A 24224-nucleotide genomic window follows, 5' to 3' on the forward strand; every position below is an offset into this window, starting at 1 on the left:
CACAACGCTGCAAACATTCACACTGCGCGCACCGTGAAATCAAGGTGCATACACACAGGGGTAAACATTCCGTTTGAATCGATGCCCGTCCCACACATGCACTGGGGAAAAAATTAATCGTGTGTCGTTAAAATTGCATCAATATAGATTTTTTCCATAAATAGACATCATGCCCCGTAAGAGAATACGAAAAAAAAACAATTTAACCACAAAATAAAACGATTATTTCAAATTGTAACGACATCGAGTCGACATTTACGTCATGCGGGCTGCATACATTTAGGAGCATACATACAACACCGATGCATCTGTATGCATTATTGATTTTCTCTCCACGCAGATATGCGGTATGGCTCAATTGTTTTCCCCTTTCCCAATCTGATTGAACCGTCCATTGCTTCTCACCTAGATCACCGACACCGAATGCTGTAGGGAAAGTTTGTTATTTCCTGCTTCCATTATCAATAAACGCTCCCTCGGCAAGGGTAAAGATCAAAAGCGAACCGTGCACGCTTCCTTCCATTTCGTTCCACTTTCAAATAAAGACTCGAGTCTTTTGCTGGCGCTCATCATTAAATAATGTCAGGTCTGTAACGGGGCAGCAGATAAGAAAATTAAGGGTACACCTTCAACATAGATTACACACGATGTAACTTTCATCGGCAGTTCGTTGGACGGTACAGTATCAGTAGGCTAGCGCCCGCCGTTCGAAAGGGCAGCGTCTCAATCGGAACAGAAAATCTTCCTCTTAGAATAAAAACTGTTTGCGATGCATTCTCAGCACTCGCTGTTGGCTGTGGGGTTGTTAGTGGTGATTAATTTAAATGGCTACTACAGTTACATTACGACCGGTATACCACAGCTAGTAGAACACGACCGTAGACGAGAGCTAGCGTTAGTACCGTCGAAGCTTCAGCAAGCGCTATCGAAGAAACCATCCCACCGATCAACCACCAGCCAATCGGACAACGATTTCCGGTTCCCGGACGATTTTCTGTTCGGTGCGGCAACGGCAGCGTACCAGATCGAAGGTGCCTGGAACGAGGACGGCAAGGGACCGAGCGTATGGGACACGCTAACACACGACCATCCCGAGCTGGTAGTCGACCGGGCAACAGGTGACCGGGCCGCCGATTCGTACCATCTCTACACAAACGATATCGAATCGCTGGCGTTCGTTGGGTTTGATTTCTATCGCTTTTCGATCGCCTGGTCCCGGCTGCTACCGCGGGGTGATCGATCGTCGTTGAATGTGCGCGCGGTCGAGTATTACAACCGGCTGATCGATGAGCTGGTAGCGAACGGCATAGAGCCGGTGGTGACGATGCTGCACTACGATGTGCCACAGTATTTGCAAAATTTGGGAGGCTTTGCATCGCCACTGATAGTGGATTACTTCCGGGAGTATGCGGACACACTCTTCCAGACGTTTGGCGATCGAGTAAGCGATAGTCGACAAACTAACAAAAAAATAGAAACCCCGCCTTGTAACGGCTTTTCCTATCTTGTAGGTCAAATTGTGGATCACTCACAATGAACCGTACGATTTTTGTGTGGAAGGGTACGGTACGGGCAAAACGGGCCCACTCGTCTATGCCTCCGGTGTGGGTGAGTATCTGTGTGCCCATCACGTGCTGCTGAGCCACGCTGCAGCCTACCAGCTGTACAACGCAAAGTACCGGCAAACTCAAAACGGTTTGATGGGTATAACGCTCAGCGGACGATACTACTATCCGGCCACCAATGCCACTGCGCAGGAAGCCGTGGACCGTGCGATAGAGTTTCAGGTAATGTGTGTCACTAAACCCAACCACATCCCTCCGTATGCTACAGCACGTATTTCCCTACCATCTAGATTGGCTGGTTTGCCGATCCCCTGTTCGGAGCGACCGGTAACTATCCGGCCGTAATGATAGATGAAATTGCCAAGCACAGCCAACTCGAGGGTCGTACCCGTTCCCGGCTTCCAACCTTCACCGACACCGACCGTTCGCTTTTACGGGGTAGTGCCGACTTTTTCGCCTATAACTATTACTCCAGCCGGCTGGTGGAGCTCGACGGTACGGATTATGATCCGCTGCAAACGCCCTCGTGGCAGCGGGATGCGCGGATTATTCAATCCGTCGATCCCGGCTGGAGCCGGGCAAAATCCTCCTGGCTGTACGTAGTACCGGAAGGGTTGCGTGGCATACTGAACTGGGTTCGCAAACGTTACCACAATCCAAACGTGCTCATCACCGAGAACGGTTACTCCGACGACGGGCAGCTCGATGATACGGCACGCATCGATTACTATGCACGCCATTTGCACGCAGTGCTCGGTGCGTTGATCGAAGATGGGTGTAACGTAGCCGGTTTTACCGCCTGGAGCATCATCGACAACTTCGAATGGTTGCGAGGATACAGGTAAGTACGGAAGAACTGGATCGTGTAAGGCCACCGGTGTAATGTTGCCTCTTCGTTTCCTTAGTGAAAAATTTGGCCTGTTCTACGTAAACTTCAGTGATCCGCTACTAAAACGGATTCCCAAACGGTCGGCCAACTTCATGGCAAGCGTTATCAGCACACGCACCATACCGACGGAGTAGATGTGTGTTCTTTCGCAGCTCGTTCCCAGTTGCCAGCAGTTGGTGTTGATGGATATGGTTACATTATATTTCTCTCCGATTAGCATCCACTTCGTATCATATTGCATTCACCCGTACCGGTGTCCATGTCTTGGAGACTCTCTTAATAAAGCAGCAGGATAAGCTGGAAATCGCCGTATAATCATTACACCACGCCGTGGTCAGTCTTCGTTCTTCGAAAGTGCGTCTCTATATTGGTTGGAGGATAGAATTTTCATCGTTTGCCGCGTCTTCAGTGCGCTGCTGTAACTCCACGATCGGATGCCGCAGTACTGGAGCCCACATCACGCATATGCTTCCATAATCACAGACGATGGTACGATGTACCGCATTTGCTCGCTTCACATCCTGTTTCGACAGTGCTGGAGTCAGTAGAAACAGGACGACATTGTAAATCACGGTATTGTCTCCCGGTTTCGTCTAACATCACTCACCGATTGCTAACTTGTAGATTAGCTGCTCAAGAACTTCCGGAAGCTTTTTATCCGTCCACTGTTGGTACATGAGCTGGAAGCGCTTCTGCACGGTCGGTCGCCGTGCTTCCTCGACGCTCTGTACGTAGTCATCGAACACGGTCTGCGTCTGGCGGAACATTTCTTCCCGGTCCGGTAAGCTATCGGTCGCATCGGTGGTGGGGGCCGGTTTTTTACCGACCAGCTTTGGAGGCGGATCGTTCCAGCCTGGTTCGTGCGCTGAAACGATATCAAAAACCACACCCAGTTTAATGGGCCGCATATGCAATGTGGGCAAGTGTATTTCGGGTGTAGAGTGTTGTACTTTATCCTACATTTTGTTGCACTACGGTAGTTTTCGCCGCTCATCGCTGGAGTTTGCACTTGCGCTGCTTTATTATTATTCACCGCAGCTCGGACGCAAAACAGTACGGCCGAACTGTCACATTCGCTGTGATGCTGTTGTCCTATCCGTGATGGTATTACGATATTATAATGACCTTTTTTCTACCTGAATATCAATCTTTAGAAGAAAATATTGTTTTTTTATTAGTGTTTTAATTTTTCTACGCTGATATTTTTTTTTTAAGAGTTTAATTCGCTCTAGAAGGCTTCGGGCCGTTCATTGTATACAACCCGGATAATCCGATCGGCGCGTGCAATGTGACCGGAAAATGGGGCAAACGTCAAAATAAACCTTTCACCAAAACGTCAAACGCTCTTCTGTCAAGCGTACGAGCAGCTCTGGAACGAAAATACCAACCCGAAACCGAACCGCGATCGCGCATTTGTTTTTCCTCACCCGTGTGGCGTTTGGCCGGAAAATTTAACCCGAAACACCCGATCCGCACCGACCGAGCCTCACGATGGCCAGCTGCATGCTGCGTGGTTCACTGTCCAAGCCAGGTAAATGTGGGCCCCCCTTCTCGCAGTGCGTGTGTGTGTAGGGGGGGTAAAAATTGTTTTGCAACCGTGTCCCACATTACATAATTTTCCCCCGTCTGGTCTTACCTTTTTAGCAATGGCTTTCGCGCGTACACTTGTTGCCAGCCAAACCCTGCCGAAGGCTCCGTTTTTCACCGCCACCCTGCTGACGCCGGCCCGGAAACCGCAGCTGTTCACCAGCACCGTGCGCAACTTTGCCGTATCGCCGGTGCGGTGTTCGAGCGGTGGCAGTCACGTTACGCTGTGGAATGCCGAACGCGCCCTGTCCGTTGCCCTGCTGGGAGTGATCCCGGTTGGTTTGATGTTTCCCTCACAGGTCGGTGATACCCTGATTGCGGTGAGCATTGTGATGCATCAGCATTGGTAAGTGGGAACCGCATATCAGATCAGCGAGGAATCGCGCTTGTTTGTAACCTTGAACTTTTTCCGGCAGGGGTTTGGAAGCAATCGTGACCGATTACGTGCGTCCGATCCTGTTCGGCACGACCGTACCGAAGCTTGCCCACGGTCTGCTGCTCCTGGTGTCCGCCGCCACGCTCGGTGGTCTGTTCTACTTCAACTACAACGATATCGGTATTGCGGGTGTCGTCCGTAAAATCTGGTCCACCAAAGCGAAGGAATAGAAGGCGCGACCACACCGATCTCGAATGGGAGTGATGGAAGATTAAATTATTATTATTATGTCTGCTTCCCTACCAAACAGAAACAAGAGCAGCGGAGCGGGAGGCATAGAGAATAGAATCGGCTTTTTCATGCAAGACTTAGTAATAGCTTGCAGCAAATCCTGTACACAACAAAATCACACGAATGGTTAGCGGTTGAAATACAAAAACAAAAAACAAATTTATTGTAAATTGCCTTTCTCCAATCCATGAGCACACCGGAGAGAGAGAGGGAGAGATGTTCGATGTGGTAATAAATCGTCGTTAAACGAACTTTTTTCCTATCTAATAGCGTTTTACCTAGCCACCGTTTGCCCGTGATACTAATATTGCTTAACCCAGTAACATTCGAACACAGTGTTATACTGTCAGGATTTCGTTGCGTACGTTGCAATTTGCTCCGCTGTTTTACGTCGGTGTATTTGGAGGACATTTCGTTTGATGGAATAACCGTAACGCTTCCCACTGCTTGCTGCGTAGCAACACGTGTGGTCTACATACACGCATGTGCTCCACAGCTCGCTCGGGACTCCAGCCATTTTTCTAAAAGAAAATAAAAAAAATCTGGATTATTATTATCTCCACGAGCGAGCAGACTCCAGTGCAACCTACCATAATGAGGTAACATCCGACGAGCGTCGCACTTCTCGTCCGGCCCGCCTTACAGTGCACATAGATCGTACCGCTTTCGACCGGAGGTCCTTCGGCCGCCGGAAGCTGCACCATTTTCTCGCTCGCCGGCAGAAAACGGTTCATAAAGTTAACGCCCTTCCATAGCTTCTCCTGGCACGGCGATTCGAAGATGTCGGTCGTTTCGAGCTGCAGAAACTCGACGCCGAGCTTGTCCCAGCGTGCCTTATTGTTGGAGAATGCCCACAGCTCGTAGTCCTCGTTCATCGACACGACCGCCTTTATGTTTTCCTTCCGCACCATTTCCTGTGCCATCGACCGAAAGGGTAGCGCGCCCAGGATGACGTTCTCGTCGATACGGTCGTACCAGTTGCGGGCCGTAATTTTCTCCATCATCACATTGTACAGCAGTGATGGGTAGAATGTGATTCTTGCAAACATGGCCTGCGGAAAGGGCAAACAGAGACGCGTTAGCGAATGGTTCGGTCGGCTCGGTCGGTCGTACATCGCACAGCCATCCGGCGCCTACCTGGCCTTGCTGCTGCTGCAGTTAGCATGAAACGTGAACAAATAGGTTTATGTTAAAAAGAAAATTTGCACGGACGGGTGAAAGTACGGACGATACAATGCACAACACACTACAGGCAAATGAGGCGTGGGGGGACTTGGGAAGGTACACGGCACAATTTCAAACAAACCAATAATCAATCGAAAGCAAACAATTCGTGCAGGGCACACATGGAGCACATGGACAGGCAGGCAAGCTAAAACAATGTATAGAAACCCAAAGTAAGAGAGCTGTTTTACGGTACCGTCATCCTGCAAAGGGCTTTAGTTCGGTTCGTGTTGTGCTGGCTGGTTTTGCTAAACTCTGGACTCTTCCACCCTCTTGCATCAGCATAAAGGTCGGCAATTTACCTAAAGCACCTCGAGTCACACAACGCGCACAGGATTTGGGACGCAAAATACGGTTCCGGTCGGCAGCGGACAGCATAGGGTAGGTTAAATTCCACACGAGAATCGACACGCTCTCAGCCAAACAACAGAAAAATAAATAAAAAAGAGAAATTTTTTAATGACACCAACATATGTTGATGTTCAGCAGCGGGTCGATGACAGCACACGTATGGAAAACCGGTTTGTGGCTGACGCAAATAGCCACACTTTTCAATTTGGGTAAATAAATACGACTGGTATTAATCGGGAAATAAAGTAAAGGTGATTTGTTTCTGATTTAAAAATCATTTTTACCCAATTTTGTTTTGAATTTTTAAATCTTTTTTCAAAAAAACACTGTAAAAAAAACAATTTGCTTCGCGCAACACCTAAAGTGTGGCGTGTAAACGCATCGTTTGCCTCGCTTGTCAAACAGCCGGGATAAACTGCTCAACCTCCGTGCACAGCAGCCCCACACACACTTGCGTACCGAAATCACGAATCGACTCAACGTTGACAGCGTACAGCAAATTTCAATAGTCATCTTGGAAACAGCAGCGGACCGAAGCTTCGAACTAGCAGCAGGACTCACAAAGCCGTTGTTAACCGAATTGTCCGCATCATTCTAGGCGCACCAGCAGCAGCAGCACCCGCACACCATCAACCCGTGGTACTCGCGTAAGCAAGCAACTGATACACAGCCACAAAGCTACAGAACGCAATGGCCGGAAATTTGGAGGATCGCGAAATCTGGGAAGATTCGGAGGAAACGCTCGGCGAGGAGGTGCTCCGGATGCCGACCGATGAGCTGGTCAGCCGTACCCGGCTGATGGACAACGAGATCAAAATAATGAAGAGCGAGGTGGTCCGCATCAATCACGAGCTGCAAACGCAGAACGAGAAAATTAAGGACAACACGGAAAAGATTAAGGTGAACAAAACGCTACCCTACCTGGTGTCGAACGTGATCGAGCTGCTGGATGTGGATCCGCAGGAGGAGGAAGATGACGGTGCGGTGGTGGTGCTCGACTCCCAGCGGAAGGGCAAGTGTGCGGTGATCAAAACGTCCACCCGCCAGACGTACTTCCTGCCCGTGATCGGGCTGGTCGATTCGGACAAGCTGAAGCCGGGCGATCTGGTCGGCGTGAACAAGGACTCGTACCTCATACTGGAAACGCTCCCAGCGGAGTACGATGCGCGCGTGAAGGCGATGGAGGTGGACGAACGGCCCACGGAACAGTACTCGGACATTGGCGGGCTGGACAAGCAGATACAGGAGCTGATCGAGGCGGTCGTGCTGCCCATGACGCACAAGGACAAGTTCAAGAATCTTGGCATCCATCCGCCGAAGGGTGTGCTGCTGTACGGGCCGCCCGGCACGGGTAAAACGCTGCTGGCCCGCGCCTGTGCCGCCCAGACCAAATCCACCTTTCTCAAGCTGGCCGGACCGCAGCTGGTACAGATGTTCATCGGTGATGGTGCGAAGCTGGTGCGGGATGCGTTCGCGCTGGCGAAGGAAAAGTCACCCGCGATCATCTTCATCGACGAGCTGGACGCGATCGGTACGAAGCGTTTCGATTCGGAAAAGGCGGGCGATCGGGAGGTGCAGCGGACGATGCTCGAGCTGCTAAACCAGCTGGACGGGTTTAGCTCGACCGCCGACATTAAGGTGATCGCGGCGACGAACCGCGTGGACATACTCGATCCGGCCCTGTTGCGGTCCGGTCGGCTCGACCGCAAGATTGAGTTCCCGCACCCGAACGAGGAGGCTCGGGCCCGCATCATGCAGATCCATTCGCGCAAGATGAACGTCAGCCCGGACGTGAACTTCGAGGAGCTGGCCCGCTCGACGGACGATTTTAACGGGGCGCAGTGTAAGGCGGTGTGCGTGGAGGCGGGCATGATAGCGCTCCGCCGGTCGGCCGTGTCCGTCATACACGAAGACTTTATGGACGCGATCATGGAGGTGCAGTCGAAGAAGAAGGCCAACCTGAATTACTTCGCCTGAGCGCGGATCGTTCAAGTGGGTTGGCGTAGGTTTTACTTTGCTTTCCCTTTTTGGCGTTTTTTTCAAATAACTTTGCACCAGCAAGGAAGCATATGTGTACAGCTGTGTTTCTGAGCTGATGATCGGTGATGAAAGCTCGTTTCAAACTGAATTGAAAACTATTATAATATACCAACAGCATTGTAATAAACACCATGTTAACACGCGTGGACGGAAAATGGATTTATTTTGGCATAATTTCTTTAGTAAAAATCTGGATGGCGGTAGTTAGAACAAGTATATACAAAAGCGTGAATAATATGCTCTTTTTGTATTTTGTTAGGTTGGAATTAGGATGAAAAATTTCGGAAAATGAAAGGAAGAAAAAAAAAACCCCACCTTTACGGAAGCGTGTTTCGTAATGATTATACTTTGTGTGATAACTATTTTGAAACAAATGGTAATATCACAATTATTTACAATATTTTGCCCTCCTTACACACACACACACATTCCCCCCTTTATTCGACGTGTTCATTTTGCGTCGAATCTGCGTGTGGCTCATTATTGCGATTTGCCCGATTTTCAGCGTTCTCGGAATTGGTTGCACGCGCCCCACTGACCACTTCATCCTCGGCAGATGCACTGCTGCTGGAGGTTGCCGTATTGGTGGTGGTGGTGGAGGCGGTGGCGGAAGCAGCAGGAACGGTGGCACTGGCCGGCGCTCCATTTCCGGTACCGTCGTTGGGTGTGGGCGTCGGTGCGGTCGGAACCGGGCGCCAGAAGTACACGCCGGCACCGCACAGTATCGTAATGACCGTGATCAGATACAGGTCCCAGTTGGAGGCTATATTTTCATCTAGGTTGAAAATTATTTTTAACGGTGTCTGTAAAATGGGAAAGAGAGTAGAGACTATTTAGATGCGAGCAGAGAGGCGATTTGGAAAACGAAACCGGACGCATGGGTAACCTCTTTCAGCGATTCTAGCTTGAAGAGTAGCTGCAGCTTGATGAGCGCGAGCGTAACCGGAACCTTCGCATCGACGCTCGAATCGGCGGCCAGATCGTAGCACCGCTTCGCCAGGTGTATGTCCTTCTTCATGCCCAAACCTTGCTCGTGCATGTAGCCCAGATTGAACATTGCCTGCGCATTGTTCTGCTGTTCGGAAGCCATCCTGCAGGCAAAACAACCCAATTAGAGAAGGTTTAGTTTGCGCGAGAGCTACCAAGAGCCCGCACCACTTACCGGTAGTGCGATGCAGCCATCTCGTAGTCGATCAGCGTTCCCATCCCGTAGTAGTGATAGTCACCGAGTTTGACCTGCGCCGCCGAATAGCCCTGGGCAGCGGCCCGACCCCAGTACTGCAGCGCACGGACCAGCTCTTCGCCACGATCCTTGAACAGGTTCACCTCTTCGCGGTCGAGCAGAAAGCCGGCATTGCTTTGCGCCACCTCGTAGCCCATCTCCGACAGCAGGGCGTACTGCATGAACGATTCCTCGAACCGGTACGACCGATAGTCCTGGTAGCCGGACATTAGCCGGTCCGCCCATTTGCCCCGTTCGGCCACATTCTTAAACAGCTCGACCGCCGTCGGACAGGACCGTATCATGCCGAGCCCGATCGCGTGCATCTGGCCGAGATTGTAGAACGCTAGCACGTGACCGGACTGGGACGCTAGGCTGAAGTACTTAATTGCCAGCTTAAAATCTCGCTGCACGCCGATGCCACCTAGAGAAATTGAAAGGCATAAAGGAAAAGTCCTGTTGGATGTGTTGGTGTTACTTACTGTAGTACATGTTTCCCAGCTGCAGCTGTCCATCGACCCAGCCCTGATCGGCCGCCTTGGCAAAGTACTTGAGCGCCTTCATCGTGTCCTTGCGCACACCCTTACCGTGCAGATACATAATCCCCAGTCCGCTCTGCCCGACCGGATTGCCCAGATCGGCCGCCTTCCGGAAGTACTTGAACGCCGTCTCATTGTCCGCCTTAATGTTGTCGCTACCCTCGAGATAGATCTTGCCCAGGAACGCCATCGCCACCGCATTGCCCGCATTCGCTGCCTGGCTAAAGTACTGTAGCGCACGCTGATGGTCGAGCGGTATGCCACGTCCGCCCTGGTAGTGCAGCTGGCCCAAACCGACCTGCGCCTGCACGTCGCCCTTGTCCGCCAGCAGCTGATAGTAGTCGATCAGATCGTTGTCCAGTATGCCCGAGCTCGGTCCGGAATTGTCCACCTCGTCCAGCAACCGTATCCGGTGGACGGCTGCACCGCCGGAAAACGTCACCTGGGACGCGACCTTCGTCGCCACCTTCCGATAGTATTCGAGCGCCGTTTCGCAGCTGTTCGGTACACCGACACCGGCCCAATACCGGTAGCCGAGTGCCATCTGGGCCCAGGAATTTTCGCCAGCCGCCGCGAGCGTGTAGTACAGCAGCGCTTTCGCCTGGCTCACGTTAAAGCCGATCCCGGCGGCGTGCATAAAGCCGAGACCCATCTGCGCATCCGGTAGCCCTTCCTCGGCTAGCTCGAGAAACGTTTGCTTCGCCGACTCGATATCGAGCGGGACCGGACTGCCGAGCAGTTGGGCCCAGGCGACGTGGCTTCTTGCTAGCGGGTGTCCTTTGCCGGCCGCCTCCACCATCAGCTTGTGACCGAGCAGACGGTCCACCCGCGTCTTGTTCAGTACGCTCTGGGCGCGTTCGTAGATCTTGGCCGCCTCGGTCGCTTCCTCGCTCGGTGGAACCAACTCCGAACCGGACTGCTGCTGCTGCTCGATCTCCTCTATCTCGTTCACGATGTTCTGTATCATTAGCTTCTGCACCTCCAGGATGTCGTACAGCACGCTCGGGATTTTCTTGCTATCCTTCTCCTTCGCAAAGTCCGTTATCTGCACCAGCTTGATCGTGTCGAGGTCCAGCTTTTCCCAGGGCCGTTGCTCCTGCTGGTCGGCACCGTCCGGGCTCTTCTGCTCATCGCCCAGCTTAATCAATCCTTCGGCCGCTTTACGCTCATTGTTGGGGACGTTCTCCACCACCACTACCCGGTCGGTGTTGCCGGCCGGAGGTGCCCTACTATCGTCCTCGCTGTCGTCCTGCGGTGCCTGCGCCTGTAGCTTGCCCTTGTCCACGTTCGATGCTTCCGAGCCCCACGGTAGGCTGCAGGTGAGTAGCAGCAGCAGTGCCGAAACGACGACACACCTGCTGCCCAGCCACATCATGATCGCGCTTTCTCTGCCTCCAACCAGGGTCGGCACAACGTTACTTAACCTACGGGCCCTTACACGATACGGTGCGCTTGGTGGTATTGATTGTGGATGTCCTCCGGGGGTGGGTTGATTGCGGCGTACGGGAAAACTGCGTATTGCGGCGTATTGCTCTCTGTGCTTTTTTGTTGTTGTTGTCACTACCTACTGCCCGATCTGGGTACTTTCTACCGAATAGCGTTTGGTAAAAAGTTTTGCAACATTTTTAACCATCTGTCAGTCAGGTTCGAGAAATGACGTGTCTCTATTTTACACGGCGATGTTGTGCTTGCGATATGCGTGTGTTTGATGACAACATTGCACAGCCTCTGCTGGACAAACAATAGAGTTTGGTTCGTGATTCACCCACACGAGCGCGTCACAGGACAGTCCGCCGGAACTAGAATCTTTCTGCGGCGGTGCTGTACCGTTGTCCTAAACCCGCTAGCCTGTTTTTTCTGTGTGTGTGTTCTTTTTCTCTCTTGGCAACAAATAACAATAATGGCGAATTGTTGGGAAATCACCAAATTGAGTTACAAAACCCTTCTGGGTGGGTTGGTGGGGAGGGTGGCTTTGTGTTTTACTTTTCCCCTGTTCTTGATAATACGGTTGCGGGTTGGCCGTGTCTGGCAGCACTTGTCGCCGATCAGGTGCAGCTGTTTGACAGTTGTGTTGGTTGGAGCTGTCAGTTTGAAAACCCGTTTGGTATAACTGGCATAACGACCGTTGTGCGTGGGAGAGGGGCACTGAATTTTAAGTTTGGGAATTTAAAATTGACTTATTTTCGCTAAACATGTAAATAAAGTTGCGTTCTCAATAGCTTAAAATGTTGATTTAAATACCGAACAGCTTTTAAATGGCTTGAAGACTTTGAAGGCTATTTTCCACTGTCTGCATCCGGTGGAACACCACAAACCAAAAATATTCACCGAGTCCCCGAGGGCCCCTAAAAGGAGGATTGTGATATCTGCACAACCAACAACAAGGAAGGTTGACGTACGGCGTGACATCACCGTGCAGGAGACGTGATCCTGATTCCGACGCGCTCTCCCCCGTTCGAAAAGCATCCTCCGGACCGCGTTTGCGCAGTAATCGCTGGGCTTCGTCTGTACCGTGTTGAACGGTGTTTAGTTTCATGTACGATTCCAATGGTTATAATCAACAAAACGGGACAATTTTTATACCTCTAGCGTATAAGGTTTTTTTTTGCTTCTTAATGAAGCGTCACCGCTTTTGTACCGACAATAAAGTGTGCATGCATTGGCGAACATGAAGGCGTAGTAGGCGTAGTAGGAATAGTAAAACGAATGGAATTGTTGTGCGGAATCAATTCTACTGACGCCCGTACGGAGTAGTAGTAGTAGTAGTAATAGTAGGTGGGCCGAACCCGTAGCCGTGTTTCAGTGTTCCCATCCCCCATCGGTCCGTCGGCCACACAAATCTAGTGTTCTGCACGATGAACTCCACAACCGTACCGACGGCGACAAACTCATCAGTACACCCGAAAAAGCCACCGGTCCCAGTGAAACCACGGTCGATTCCTCCCCCACCAAATCCACTGCTAGCGTCGGCCGCGTCCTCGCTGAACACTCCCAAGGGTGGCAGCAGCATCAGGACATCGCTGTTAGCGCAGCGGCTAGAGGAAACGCTACGACTGGGTTTGGGCGAGCTCGAGGTGGTACAGCCGACGCGTCACACCAAACCAAGCGGCCAAAGCGAAGACACTACCGGCAAGCATGTCCTTTCCGGTTCGGGCGGCGGTGGTGTTAGTGATGCCGACGCAAAGCAAAAGAAACAATCGGCGGAAGAGCACAACCTGCAGGCGGCACTGCAGGCGGAAATGCGTCGTCAGTGCGGTAGCATCAAGGCACGATTTCTCCTCGAACGACGACTACCTCAGAATGGCAGTGTGGCGAAGGAACTAACGGGCCATGTAAGTAGAATTCTGCAAGTCTTTCTTTAGGCATGTGATGTCTTGTGATGGGGGGTGGGTTTTGAAATTTAAATATTTTAACTCTGTTCAGCAAGTTCTAGAGAGTGTGGTAGGGGTGGGGGGGGGGGGGGGGGGGGGGGCTCACATTGTTTAGAATATCTTCAGTCGTTATGGGTTTTGCGATTAAAGTTCAATTATAGCGTATAGCTTTGAGTCCAATCATCTACAATGCTCAAGAGAATTGTTCCAGTAACATGTTGAATGTGGCCTATCATTTAAACAATAAACGAACGACCCAGAACAGCATCTAAATAAATCGAAAAGGATCCTAGGAAATATTGGCAACGGTTTGCAAAACAAAAGACAGACAAGGAGTCCTTGATTTAAATCGCGCAAATGTTTGTAGAAAAATAAACAGCCCAACTGAATTGTGGATTCAGCTGAAATGGAAGAAAAACACCTGCTCGGAAATTCCCTTGTTTTTCGTGGAAAATGCAAGTTCCATCATCGACTGCTACAAAAAAAAAAACTTGCACTAAACATTTCCATCTGGGCCAAATTCCAATCCAAATTCGTTGCGTTTACACTGCCCGGTTGAACGGTTCAGGCAGGATGACGATTGTCAAACAGCACAAAAACAGCAAAAAGCAATAAAATAAAAACTAAACACACACACTCATACAGAAAAACACACAGGAACAAAAATACATGACGCTATCCGTTTCTAGCTGTGGTGACTGTGGTTGGTTGTGATGGGCGAACGATTGAATTTTGTCGTAAAACGCGTGTTTCAATCCACATTTACGGTTCGGGAGCAACCGTAAGGGACAGCGGCCTGCTGCTGGAGGGCATAAAACATTCGCCTTCCCCCTCCCCACCCCCGCGAAAGCCGCCACACACACACGCCGCCCACCCCACTGCAACAGTGCCGAAGTGATGCGCCGAGCCTGAATGGGGGCCCCCCGTGTGTGTGTTTGCTCAATACTTCGCCAAATGTTTTCCAGCCGCACTGGCACGCTCAACTATTTTTGGCATTGAGTTTACGACCGTACAGTATTTTGTTTTCCGCTGGCGAGTGAAGTAATTTTTCCCACACCCCTGCACCGGGGTGACGGATGAGATCACAGCCTTTCCCGGGGAAGCTGTATTGTGCGCTGTGTTTGGAAGCGAGCCACCAGGCCGAAGTATATTAGTCATTTGCATATCGGTGGTGTACGGTAGTGGACGGGTCCCGAAGCACTCGCAGGTCGTGCAAGCTTACGTGAAAGAAACGCACAAAACCGCGTCCAGCCTTTACAATCAATCAGCGCAACCTTCAAGCAACCTACCTGCCAACCCGGAAGGCGCAATGCAAACGACGCATTAATCGTGCGGCACCTCCATAAACCCAGCACCATGTCCAACACGGTCGAGGACGATGCCGGCATACAGGGGCAGAACGTGCTGGACCGGATCAGCTCGCTGCTCAACGGTGGTTCGTCTGGTTCGTCGACGGGTGGTGGCGGGCCCGGTACATCGGCCCCGGCCAGCACGCTCGTGCTGGAGGACATCGCCCAGACGCGAACGGTGCACGAGGAGGAAATACTGCTCATCAACGGCATACCGGTACGGTTGCCCGCGGAAAACTCCGACCACAGTACGGCGAGCGACGGGACGGACGATGACGCCGTCTCGATACGCGATGCGCTGCGGGCGGGCGAAATTCCTTCCATCCTGGTATTGAATCGCATTATCGAGAAGCTGCACCGTAGCAGCCCCGGGCCGGGTATGGTGGTGGCGGTCGAAACCTCCCTGACCGTGTCGAACTGTCGCAAAACGACGGAAAAGTGTGTGGTGCAACCGATACCGACCGGGCGGATCGGCGACCCGGTGGTGGACCCGTGGGAGGTGACGGAGGAACGGGTCGAGAAGCAGCTGTACAACAGCCGGACGGTCGAGATGACGGAGGGCTACCGGGGGGTGGATGGCAGTGTGCCGAGCCAGAAGCATTGCTGGCCGAGCGGTAGCGTCGATTCCGGCCAGTGGACCGAAACGGACGCACCGGAAGTGAAACCAACTGCGGTAATAAAATTGTGCCATTTTGCTTTGTTTTTGGTCGGTCGGAGAGAGAGAGTGGGAGAGAGAACGAGTGAGCGAGAGCGAAAGTGTGTGTGTGCGTGTTGTTGCTGAAATGTTGCTGCCCCACCCAACCATCATCAGCAACAGCATCATCACGGCGGTGTAGTATAAACATAGACACGCGCACTAAACGTATGCCTTTCTTGCTTTTCTTTTCTTTTTCTTTTTTGCAGGATCCACTCTACACCAAGGCGGACGATCTGCTGTTACACTACACGGAAGGGAACCTTATATCGGGCTCGCTCGACGGTTTGCTGACCCACTTTACACCCACCGGCACGTACATTCCGGACCGTTCGTTCATCTTTACCTTCCTGCTTGCCGCCCGCCAGTTCCTACGCCCGGACGAGATACTGGAGAAAACGCTCCGGTCGGCGGCCGCCAACGGTGGCACCGCCAATCTGCCCCATCTGCTAGCCGCCTGGATGCACGATTTTCCGTACGACTTCCGGGATGAGCGTATGATGCGGCTGGTGCGCAGCTTTACCGAGCAGCAGTCGGCCACCCTACCGCACGAACCACCGGAACGGTCCGCCAAACCAACGCCAAACCGGGGTACGGTGCGCGAGCGTACCACCCTGTCCCGGGCCCTGCGCCGTCTTGCCCACCAGCTGGCCCGGCTGGAGAAGTACGAGCTGGAGAAGAGCAATCTGCAGCAGCTAAAGTACGGTCCGGACGAGTGGAAAACGGCACCGTCGCTGGTCGAGCTGGCGAGCGGTTCGCCCGTCCTGATGGCCAACACGCTCACCGCGATCGAGGCGGAACGCTTCTCGTTCATCGGACCGGAAGAGTTTTTTCCTTCGTCGTGCGGTGGGTCGGGTACCGGGTCCGGGTATCGGACCGGCACCGGCAGCAATCTGCTCGCGTACGTCCAGTGGTACAACCGGCTGACGTACGTGGTCGCGACGGACATTTTGCGTTCGCCGCGCAAACGGCACCGGGCGCGGGCGGTCGAGTTTTGGATCGAAACCGGCCGGGAATGCTTCAACCGGGGCAACTTCAACAGTCTCATGGCCATCATCGCTACCCTGACCGGCGGTCCGATAGGGCGCTTAAAGAAAACGGTAAGTCGGTTTCGGTGGAGTTTTTGTTTTTTTTTGTTCAGCCGAGCAGCTCGAGAAGATTATGCATGAGTCAGATAAAATTGTTCCTTTTTTAAATTTTTATGGTACAATTAGCGTAACTTAAATTACTTCATTTTTACGATAGTTAATGATCGGTAATGAGTGATTATAACGTTAACGTGTTAGCAAGCACAAGTGACACTCGATCACCCTGCTAATCTTCTCGAGCTATTGTGAGCTGTAAGTCTGTTGTGCTAATAGTTCGCTAATGATTGGCTCACCTTCTCCCGCCCCGGTCCAGTGGACAAAGGTTACATCGTCGTCGTCGTCGCTGCTGTCGGGCATGACCTCGTCCAGCATGATCTCCAGCGCTAGCGGCATCGGTAACAGCTCCTCCACGTGCAGCAGTGCGGCCGGCGGTGGCCGCCAACAACTTGCCATTCTCGAACATCAGGCCGACCCAACGAACAACTTCGCGACGTACCGGGCGACGCTACAGGCAGCGGCCTGGCGCAGCTGTCCGACCGCCCGGTCCCGGTCCTCCTCCACATCCTCCTCGAAGTCATCCCAGCAGAACTCGTCCTGCTCGTCGGACGATGGGCAGGGCCCGACGAACGCGAAAAAGGGTTCGGCCGTCGCGGTGCTACCGTTCTTCAGCTTGCTGCTGAAAGATTTACACTTCCTTAACGAAACCAGTGGTAGTTCGATGTAGGTGTTTTCGTCGTGCGTCTGTCTCGCTGGTTCAGGCTCTTTCATTTCAACTCCTTCTCTTCCGCAGCCTCCCGAACGGGCACATCAATTTCGACAAATGGCGCCAGCTAGGTGAACGGCTCTCGGAAGTGCGCCGCTGGCAGCGGCAGAGCAGCTATCAACGCCGTTGCCGTCTGGGGCGCCGCCACAAATCGGTCACCTCGGCCGAGGTGACCGCGCTGCGGGATGCGATCGAGCGGGGCGCCATAATCGGTGACCGGGAAACGAGCGAACGGCACGACACATCGAAGGGTGGCACGGCCCACCGCGACCAGCCAGACTCGTCCGGCGGTGCGAACGATGATGGGGAGCGGGGTGCGGCCGCCCTCGCCAAGGTGAGCTACGAGCGGGAAGCGCCCGAAGGTGCGGTCGAAAAAGCGCACTGGAAATCATTGCAACAGTATCATGCTTGAAGGGATTTAGCTAAGTTAGGGGGGGTAAGTTTCGGAACCGCTAACGGGGAAAGCAAAGAACAGTATAGGCAGAGTAACGCAGTAAGTCATTATCTATTTATTTCGTTTATGTGGCAGGTGTGTGTGCGTGCGTGTTTTTTTTAAAAGTAATTATTTATGTAATGAGATGTAATTTACGAGAGGGCAAAATTAGGGTGGGTGTGTGTGTGTGTGTGTTTTTATATGAGTACGATATATTGCAGCAAACAAGCAGGAGGCAAGATAGCTACGCGATCTGAAGTCACCTAAGTATTGTGATTTTACAGCTTTTTTTTTGTTGTTTTTTAAAATCGTTTTGTGGTATTTTAGGGAGGATGAACGGGTGAGAATCCGTTCAGTAAACGGGGGTTTGGAGAGTTAGTATGTACATTAAGGTAATGCGTTTCTTCCCACACACACATGCCCTTGAATTCCCACTGACATGCAACTTCATCTCATAATGACAAGGCAAGCTAGGGCAGATCACCACACACACACACACAACCACATAACTGCATTCCGAGACGTGTACTTGGTGCATATTGGTAGGAACCGCCTACGCAGGTAATCTCACTAACACAAGCGTATTTTGTGGCGCTCTTCACACGGCAGCACCGGAGTTCAAATCCCATCCCGCGACCACCTTCCCCTTGGTAGCTGAGGATCATTAAGTCTCTTCTTCTTCTTCTGTGGCACTACAACCTCGAGAGGTCTCGGCCTGCCATTTCTGGCTTTCTGTGACTTAATTTTACCCGTAGAAAAGTAGTCAGCCTTTCGTACGGGGAGGCGGTCTGGATGGGATTTGAACCCCGGCCCTGCCGTGTGAAGACCGGCGCCGCTGTCGCCTCGGGCACCGGACCGCCCAGATCATGAAGTCTAGTAAGCCAGCAATGACAGGCAGGACCTGAGAGGTCGTTCAGCCAAGCAGAGCACGATTCGCGGTAGCATTTACTCCCGATCGGTTAGCACCAACCCGGGAGGTCGGGTTAGGTCCTCCGTGTGTGTGGGTTTGTGTGTGTGTGTGTGTGTGTTTTTTTTTTGTTAGGATAAATTTACTTCCGAATCAGTATGCTATTCAATCTCAGTAGGAATGGTGGTCGGCCGTACGCCGACTAGCATCCGTACCCGCAGCTACGCAGCCAGTAAGATGTACTTTTTGCCTTCGTGTTTTGTTTATTCCGTCATCTCGCCGCCGCCATTTGTGCGGATATTTTTTTTTTTGGTTTAGTAGGGCTAGTTGGTACACAAGCTAGACGACAAACGGTTACAAATGCGATGCGCGTGCGGGATGATTGGGGTTGGTATTATAGAATAGCACAAAACCAGGCAATTTATTAAGATTTCACGTTTTTTCCCGAACATGAAACAGCCACATCTCCGTAACGAAAAACCGCCGGCAGTCTTTTATACAGCGACAACACTAATCAAAACGACAACAACAAAAAAAAACGAAAACTCTTGTATCCCGGATATGTGTGTGCGTGTGTAGCTCAGTGAAATGGATGAAAGTCGAGGTAGAGTGAGAGACACAGAGATAGGGAAAACATCCCGCACATACACAGCACAGGTGGTTGACAGGTTCGATTTTTCATAATGACATAATCATACAATTAATTTTCAAGCGATTAATTATTCATATGTACTGGTGGAGTTCAATAAATAGACGACGGCTTAAATTATTAATGAGAGATCGGTGTTGCGCTTCTGTAATGATCTCCGTTCGGTAGGTTAATTAACGACGGTAAAGGGTTATCGCTTAACACATTACGTTGGAAGGCGGTAAGGCGGAAGTGTTTAGGGAATACGAATCGAAACCAGAGGAGTGTGTCGTTCGGTGTCATCGAAACCGTTGTCATGCGGTTGTTCCTGCATTATGTGGAAATAGTTACCGAGAGACTTCCTCTCGAACACAGCACAGTCAGTGTTGGACAGAGTCCTCGTCTGTGTGTTCTGATATGTCGAGTTGGAGTTGAAGTTGGTGGTGACTTTAGAACCCAAGAAGGGTGAAAAATTTGGATGACTTTGAAGGTGCGACCTATCGACCAGCATCAGGATGTCTGGTCCATCCCTGCATACTAAATATCGAAACGAGAGCAGGGGACGCTTGAAACCATAGTGAGCTCATTGGATAATACGTAGAGTTCGTCAGACCTCAATAGAGAGGTTTCATCAGTTTTGGATAGAGTCCATATCTCCAGCGATCATGTATGTGAGTTCCGAGGATGTTCGAGGTCAGAGCTATTTTTTGGGAACCGGATATTGAATCCCGTCCTGACAGGTCAGCACTCCATACACCGGACCGACTATCCAGCTGCGGGTAAAATGAAGTCACGGAAGCCAAAAATGGCAGGTTAAGATCCCCAGAGCTTATGAGCCTAAAGATGGCGGAATGTTTGACGACTGCTAAGATGGATCCAGCTATCAGTACATGCCTCTGGTGTCCCCAGACTTGCTCTAGAATTTCTACTCTAACCTCCACTTCCCGATACGCAGTCCAAGTCGGTTGGAATTTGGATGTCTTTCAAGTTGGAATGTCGAGTTGTGAGTAATTGAGAATATCTAATAACTAATTAACAGCTTCAATGTACGACAGTTCCACATCCATCTGTACATCTAACCGGTTCTATCGTTGAGGCTCTAATCGAAGCTAATTGGAGGTGCGGCGGCGAGTCTTTGCGTTGCCATTTTGCACACCTGTGTCCGTACTGTTGCTTTAATGTTACTCTTCCTCTCCTGTCCCTTGGACCTTTCGATTGTGACCACCTGTTTATGACAGCACGCTTCAGAGGAGGTCCCAAAATAAAAATGGGTGAGAGTCCACATGGACGAGAGACCACACCACGCACCTTTCGTGCTGAATTTTAATGAAGGTATTCTAGTTGCTTTTTTTTCTCTTTCGGTGTTGTTGTTGGGTGTTGTGACACTTTGCCCTTCCTGCCCTACTGCCTGGCTGATTAATTATGCGAAAATGTTCGCTCACAGGTTGTGAGCATCCGAGGAACGTAGAACCTTCCACAATCCCTCACCAGATGGGGGGGGGGGGGGGGGGGGGGGGCAGATGTCTCTATTGCTCGCTCTCTTCTCCAACCTCAAAAAAAAAACAAAACCTTGGCAACCAGGTAATCTGATGCTGCATGGGGGTTGTTGTCACCGCAACAGAAGGCAGCACGGGCTTGCACGTATTAGGAATGTAGATGAGATGAGATGCAAACGCAATCATTCCATCGTTACCGGCGGACCAGGGAACCCGAAAGTGGTGATGAAAGCTAAACAAAAATCATTATTCATAATTCAGCACGACGTTGCGGCAGTGACCGCACAGGCAATGATACTGGGGCTAACGCACCGTTTTTTTTTTGACACAGGTAGAGCGGAAGGACCAGGCCCATCTCGGCGAGAGGGATACAACAGTTGCTAAACCCTTGAATGAGGGTTTCCGGAACACTTCTAATAATAATGACGCGGGATAATAATAACAGCGCCGGGAAATGGACAGTTCGCTACATCAAAGCGAGTTGCTTCCGGAAGAACCGCCCGGGGCTAAAATTACCGAGCAATGTGTGTGTGTGTGTTTTGGGCGGGAAACCCGTACGCTTATCCTGGTGTTTTAGACCCATGTCCCTTTCAGCCCAAGACACCGGAGCTTTGTGCCGAATGTTTGCCCAAGCTCGCCCAAAACCCAATCATTGAGGTTAGGACGAAGCAAAGACATCCCGTGATCCTGATGTCTTCGGGAGAAATCGATACATTCCAATTCCTTTCGTGCGTGCACGCCAACGTCAGGGGAACCCGTTTTCCCAACTATGTTGAGGTTAGCGAATACTTGTGCCCGGTTGGATGATCCGAAATTGCTGTCGGCACTGTTGAAGTACTTCGCCTCACCCGGCCGCCCGCATTCCTGCCAGTTGGTGGTGTTGTCATCGGGACACGAACAAAGAACGCAACCGAACGCTTTACAAAATTAACGATCCACCGCCGGGGGAGTAATGTCAGTGCGCGCCGGATTGATGGTGCTGAACCAACAGTAAAAAAAAAATGGCCGCACCATAATAACGCGAACGCCGCTAATGGTCTTAATCGATGTGTAAAATATGTAAATTTAATAACGAAAAAAAAAACCCCCCAAGAGTGGCCTCTAGAGCCTGCCTCATCGCACTGCTACCAGCTTCCGGGACATAAAGAAAGCGACCTCGTCCAACGATAATGGCGTTAATAAAAAAGAAGCGAAACGAGAAAAAAAAGAAAATGACAGTAACACAATGAATCTGTGTCATAACATTACGCTCTTGTACAGATTTACCCGAGGGGGGGGAGGTTTGGGACAGTCTTTAGATCGATGTGTGTCTGCGTCACAGAGCGTGTCGTACATAAGTACGTGCAAGATGGCAACTCGCGTGTGACTCAGGGCCACGGGCGCACAGGCTCGCACGATTTATGTACACATTTTTCTTCCTCCAACCTTTCCGAATTATTCGGAGCGTTTTCGGTACACCGGAAATGGGGGTCAGATTTCTAGAATTTGTGCCGGCGGGGCACGGAACGTGACCGGGTGTGTTGCTGTGGATGAATGGCAATTAAAGTCTTTGTTGGCTTAATTTTGGTCGAAAAGCCAAAAAAAAAACGAGTCTCCAGAAGATGGCGATACTGGTGGCGTGTTCTTGGAGAGTGATATCTTCTACAGTAAATACAGGTGTCCCAATGCCACAAGTCACCGCCTTGATGGGGTTTTGCATGGTCAGAGGGATGTCCTGTCAACTGTCTCTGGCAGTATTCCTATCCTGAGCGTGAAGTGTGTACCCCATTATCCGGTGTTCTGAGACTTGGGCGATCTGGTCAGAACTTGTTGAAAGCCAGAGCAAATTTAGTTCGCATTGTCTTACTCCCGTTCGGTTCGGGTGTGTTCAACTTGAATTCTCTCAAGTACCCTTACGTCCGTAGACTGACTACTCCCGGTTACAGCTGGTACAGGTACAATTGTTTGGCTATCCAAACGCCGGACAGTTTGTTGACAATAGGTTTGCATCTGGAGCGGCGAGTCCTTTGGTCCGTGAATCTCAACCAACTCACTCAGTCACTGTGGGTCGCCAACGTCTCGGTAGATCGATCCACACTCGTGTGTAAATCGAATTAACTTTAGCCCCCTTTGCGTTTCGTTTTAATCGTGGTCAATCGTTACCGGCGTTTCCGGTTTCTTCCATTGTTGCTGTTGATATATAAAGCGGATTGAAGTTCACCGGACACACACGCAACGTGCAAGACGAGTAGAAAAAAAGAAATTGTTGCTCTGTAACGTCCAAGAATTCGTCCCGACCTCAATCGTCGATTATTTGGAGAGAAAGAAAGCACGGAAAATGGATGAAGTAAAACGAATTTCCGGTCTGCCTCCTGGTGCCTCCAAAGGATAATGAAACCACCCTCCCAGTGGTGCGGTACCCGGCAAATCGGTCGGCGGGACGGACACGCGGGTGTACAAATAAAAGCCACCAGTTTGACAAGTGTTGCTCCAATTTCCCATCTGTCCTGTCCGCTCTGGGCCCTGTCTGGGATTTGTTGGTCATCGACCATGAATGACACCATTGGAAGGACCCCTGATGGGTCGTCCTGGCTGTCGTTTCCCCCCCCCCCCTTCCTTCGCTCACGCCAACCGGAACCGGATGCTGACAACCCCGGAATGATGAAACCGATGAACTGATCGGTTTTTCGGCAAAGGTATTTTCGAGTGCTCCCATCTGGTGGTTCGCTTTTGTTGGGCACTTCTACGCTGTTTGCTCTTTTATTTTTCCGCTAAGCGTTCACGTCGTTAGTCGCATCAGGGTTGTCAAGCGGTGGGGAAATCCGTGGCACATGTTCGAACGCTTCGAACTAAAACCCATAGACCGACAGATGTTGGTGGTCAGTAAAAGAAGATGGAGGCGAAGCAAAAAAAAAGAATAAACACCATTACAATTGCACGTGCTGTCATTCTGATCGGGGCCGGGGGTCTCAGAATGGATGTATTTTTTTTACGAGCTTCTATGCGTTGCTATGACGTTTTTAGTGTTTAGGGTGACGCGAATGTGTGTGTCGTAATTTGTGTGATTAACTCAGTGACGAAAAAAAGCTCCATAACACACACACACACATATATATTTTTGGATGTAACTGATTACTTTACGCGCGCACATAGCCTCCCCCCCCAAAAAAAGAAGCAACAGCTGTGCGACTTTGGCAATGAGTTTCGAATGTGTTTTGCACAGTGGTTGCCGAATGTTTTGCGGATGTCTTGGTGACGAAAGCTTCGTCCAACGTTCCAGCCCCACGCACACGAGGAGTCCTCAGTCAAACACCCTGGTTACACCACCCCGATCCCCGATAATCCCACCCGATTAGCGAATCCTTCCAGCGCACATTGGGCTGGTCGGCGGAATGAAGGCTTAGAAAATTGAAATCAATCTGAGATGAAAGA

At 51.1% G+C, this 24224-nt stretch overlaps 7 protein-coding genes across 12 annotated transcripts; 4 read left to right on the plus strand and 3 right to left on the minus strand.

The window, feature by feature from the left end:
• Positions 1–365: 365 nt before the first annotated feature.
• On the plus strand, positions 366–2775 carry LOC118505765 (myrosinase 1-like). Its single transcript, XM_036042002.1, has 4 exons — positions 366–1441; positions 1512–1787; positions 1856–2406; positions 2471–2775. The coding sequence occupies exons 1-4, from the start codon at positions 770–772 to the stop codon at positions 2586–2588; spliced, it is 1617 nt and encodes a 538-aa protein (XP_035897895.1). The 5' UTR covers positions 366–769; the 3' UTR covers positions 2589–2775.
• On the minus strand, positions 2628–3739 carry LOC118505789 (steroid receptor RNA activator 1-like). The gene is made up of 3 exons (XM_036042116.1): positions 3415–3739; positions 3062–3319; positions 2628–2989 (listed from the first exon to the last, which is right to left on the minus strand). Exons 1-3 carry the CDS (start codon positions 3446–3448, stop codon positions 2817–2819), a joined length of 465 nt encoding a protein of 154 aa, XP_035898009.1. The 5' UTR covers positions 3449–3739; the 3' UTR covers positions 2628–2816.
• A 33-nt stretch (positions 3740–3772) lies between these two features.
• On the plus strand, positions 3773–4970 carry LOC118505786 (succinate dehydrogenase [ubiquinone] cytochrome b small subunit, mitochondrial). Its single transcript, XM_036042101.1, has 3 exons — positions 3773–3985; positions 4099–4387; positions 4458–4970. Exons 1-3 carry the CDS (start codon positions 3946–3948, stop codon positions 4645–4647), a joined length of 519 nt encoding a protein of 172 aa, XP_035897994.1. The 5' UTR covers positions 3773–3945; the 3' UTR covers positions 4648–4970.
• Positions 4836–6508, minus strand: LOC118505773 (phosphatidylglycerophosphatase and protein-tyrosine phosphatase 1). 5 transcript variants are annotated; one of them, XM_036042046.1, is made up of 4 exons: positions 6129–6427; positions 5846–5860; positions 5299–5760; positions 4836–5229 (listed from the first exon to the last, which is right to left on the minus strand). In XM_036042046.1, the coding sequence occupies exons 1-4, from the start codon at positions 6132–6134 to the stop codon at positions 5095–5097; spliced, it is 618 nt and encodes a 205-aa protein (XP_035897939.1). In that variant the 5' UTR covers positions 6135–6427; the 3' UTR covers positions 4836–5094. The 5 variants fall into 5 exon arrangements, with proteins under 5 accessions (XP_035897939.1, XP_035897959.1, XP_035897948.1 ...); XM_036042066.1 differs by having other exon boundaries at positions 4843–5229; positions 6235–6427; XM_036042086.1 differs by having other exon boundaries at positions 4849–5250.
• A 189-nt stretch (positions 6509–6697) lies between these two features.
• Positions 6698–8482, plus strand: LOC118505771 (26S proteasome regulatory subunit 6A-B). The gene has a single exon (XM_036042031.1). It carries the CDS (start codon positions 6974–6976, stop codon positions 8258–8260), a length of 1287 nt encoding a protein of 428 aa, XP_035897924.1. The 5' UTR covers positions 6698–6973; the 3' UTR covers positions 8261–8482.
• A 157-nt stretch (positions 8483–8639) lies between these two features.
• Positions 8640–12147, minus strand: LOC118505750 (protein sel-1 homolog 1). Its single transcript, XM_036041966.1, has 4 exons — positions 10028–12147; positions 9486–9969; positions 9210–9414; positions 8640–9126 (listed from the first exon to the last, which is right to left on the minus strand). The coding sequence occupies exons 1-4, from the start codon at positions 11457–11459 to the stop codon at positions 8761–8763; spliced, it is 2487 nt and encodes an 828-aa protein (XP_035897859.1). The 5' UTR covers positions 11460–12147; the 3' UTR covers positions 8640–8760.
• A 470-nt stretch (positions 12148–12617) lies between these two features.
• Positions 12618–19467, plus strand: LOC118505756 (ras-GEF domain-containing family member 1B-like). Of its 2 annotated transcripts, none has more exons than XM_036041988.1 (4): positions 12618–13416; positions 15708–16598; positions 16900–17306; positions 17377–19467. In XM_036041988.1, exons 1-4 carry the CDS (start codon positions 12940–12942, stop codon positions 17759–17761), a joined length of 2160 nt encoding a protein of 719 aa, XP_035897881.1. In that variant the 5' UTR covers positions 12618–12939; the 3' UTR covers positions 17762–19467. The 2 variants fall into 2 exon arrangements, with proteins under 2 accessions (XP_035897881.1, XP_035897871.1); XM_036041978.1 differs by lacking the exon at positions 12618–13416 and adding an exon at positions 14090–15477.
• Positions 19468–24224: the final 4757 nt, after the last annotated feature.

The sequence above is a fragment of the Anopheles stephensi genome, chromosome X (assembly GCF_013141755.1).
Source record: "Anopheles stephensi strain Indian chromosome X, UCI_ANSTEP_V1.0, whole genome shotgun sequence".
Taxonomy (NCBI): domain Eukaryota; kingdom Metazoa; phylum Arthropoda; class Insecta; order Diptera; family Culicidae; genus Anopheles; species Anopheles stephensi.